At 51.0% G+C, this 1144-nt stretch overlaps 1 protein-coding gene across 1 annotated transcript; it reads left to right on the forward strand.

Moving 5' to 3' along the window:
- Positions 1 to 211: 211 nt before the first annotated feature.
- On the forward strand, positions 212 to 1139 carry LOC107576762 (BTB/POZ domain-containing protein KCTD16-like; the record flags this gene model as incomplete). Its single annotated transcript, XM_016262895.1, has 2 exons — positions 212 to 428; positions 671 to 1139. A coding segment is annotated over exon 2 (464 nt), but the record flags the coding sequence as incomplete, so codon positions are not given.
- Positions 1140 to 1144: the final 5 nt, after the last annotated feature.

Here is a 1144-nt window from a genome sequence, read left to right on the forward strand (position 1 = left end):
TAAGTAATTAGCCTTCGTTCTTCATAAATCACAAAGTAAACAAAGCTGTATGAAATGCCTCAGAATGTGTTGTATTGTAGAGACAATAAAGAATAAGAAATGGCACTGAAGAGCACTAGGTGCAGAAACGAGTCTCTGGAGTGTGTGCGGATGAGGCGGGGGCGGGGCTAGCGCTGATGACGCCGCAGCGCAGGGGCGTGGCCGGCTCGGGGAGATTATGGTCCGGTTGCAGAGCGCAGAGCCATCGTTTCTCCGGTGCACATTACCTGACAACACCTGACACGCGCTCACAGAGGGCTCTTTAGACGGCACCCACGGTAGGTTCGTGTGAACTGGACGTTGTCTATATGTCTGGGACCTTCGATTATAGACGAATGAAAGGGACATCATCTGAAAAGCCAGTTTTTGCTCGGCAGCGTTTGACATCGGTGAGCGTTTCAGAGCCACGTGTGCGCAATTTACATTTTTAAAACCCATTACTGAAGGATCATTATAATGCGTAAATGGTGTTTTGCGGCTGTGATGGTGAACTGGAGGCGTACAGTCAGTTCACTGGGATATATCTGACACTACAGTATTGATATTTTAAACTCGGCTCACATTTAGTGTACATTTCTGTTCCCAAGTTGACTTTTTGTAAAACTTTAACTAAGTATTATCTTATCTTTAGTAAACATGGCTTTACCTGACAATGCTATTAGCCTTCCTGTCCAGGAACTGGCTTTTCCGGAAATTATCGAGCTGAACGTCGGGGGTCAGGTGTATATCACCCGCTACTCGACTTTAACAAGTGTGCCGGACTCCCTCCTGTGGGAGATGTTCAGCCAGAAGAGCACCGAGAGCTTGGCGCGCGACACCAAGGGCCGTTATTTCGTCGACAGAGACGGATTCCTGTTCCGTTATATTCTGGATTACATGCGAGACCGGCAGCTCGTCCTTCCGGACCATTTCCCGGAGCGAGGACGGCTGCAGCGGGAGGCTGAGTTCTTCCACCTCCCTGAGCTTGTTAAGCTGTTGGCACCAAAGCTCAGCAAGCAGAACTCTCTAGGCGACGAGGGCTGCCAGAGCGACCCCGAGGAGCCCTCGCCAGGGGCCGACGTCGGGGCCGTTGCCTGCTCCAGCGACGGAAAGTGCTCCGGGTTCA

Source organism: Sinocyclocheilus grahami, unplaced genomic scaffold (genome assembly GCF_001515645.1).
Source record: "Sinocyclocheilus grahami isolate Dianchi unplaced genomic scaffold, SAMN03320097.WGS_v1.1 scaffold4301.1, whole genome shotgun sequence".
Classification (NCBI taxonomy): Eukaryota; Metazoa; Chordata; class Actinopteri; order Cypriniformes; family Cyprinidae; genus Sinocyclocheilus; species Sinocyclocheilus grahami.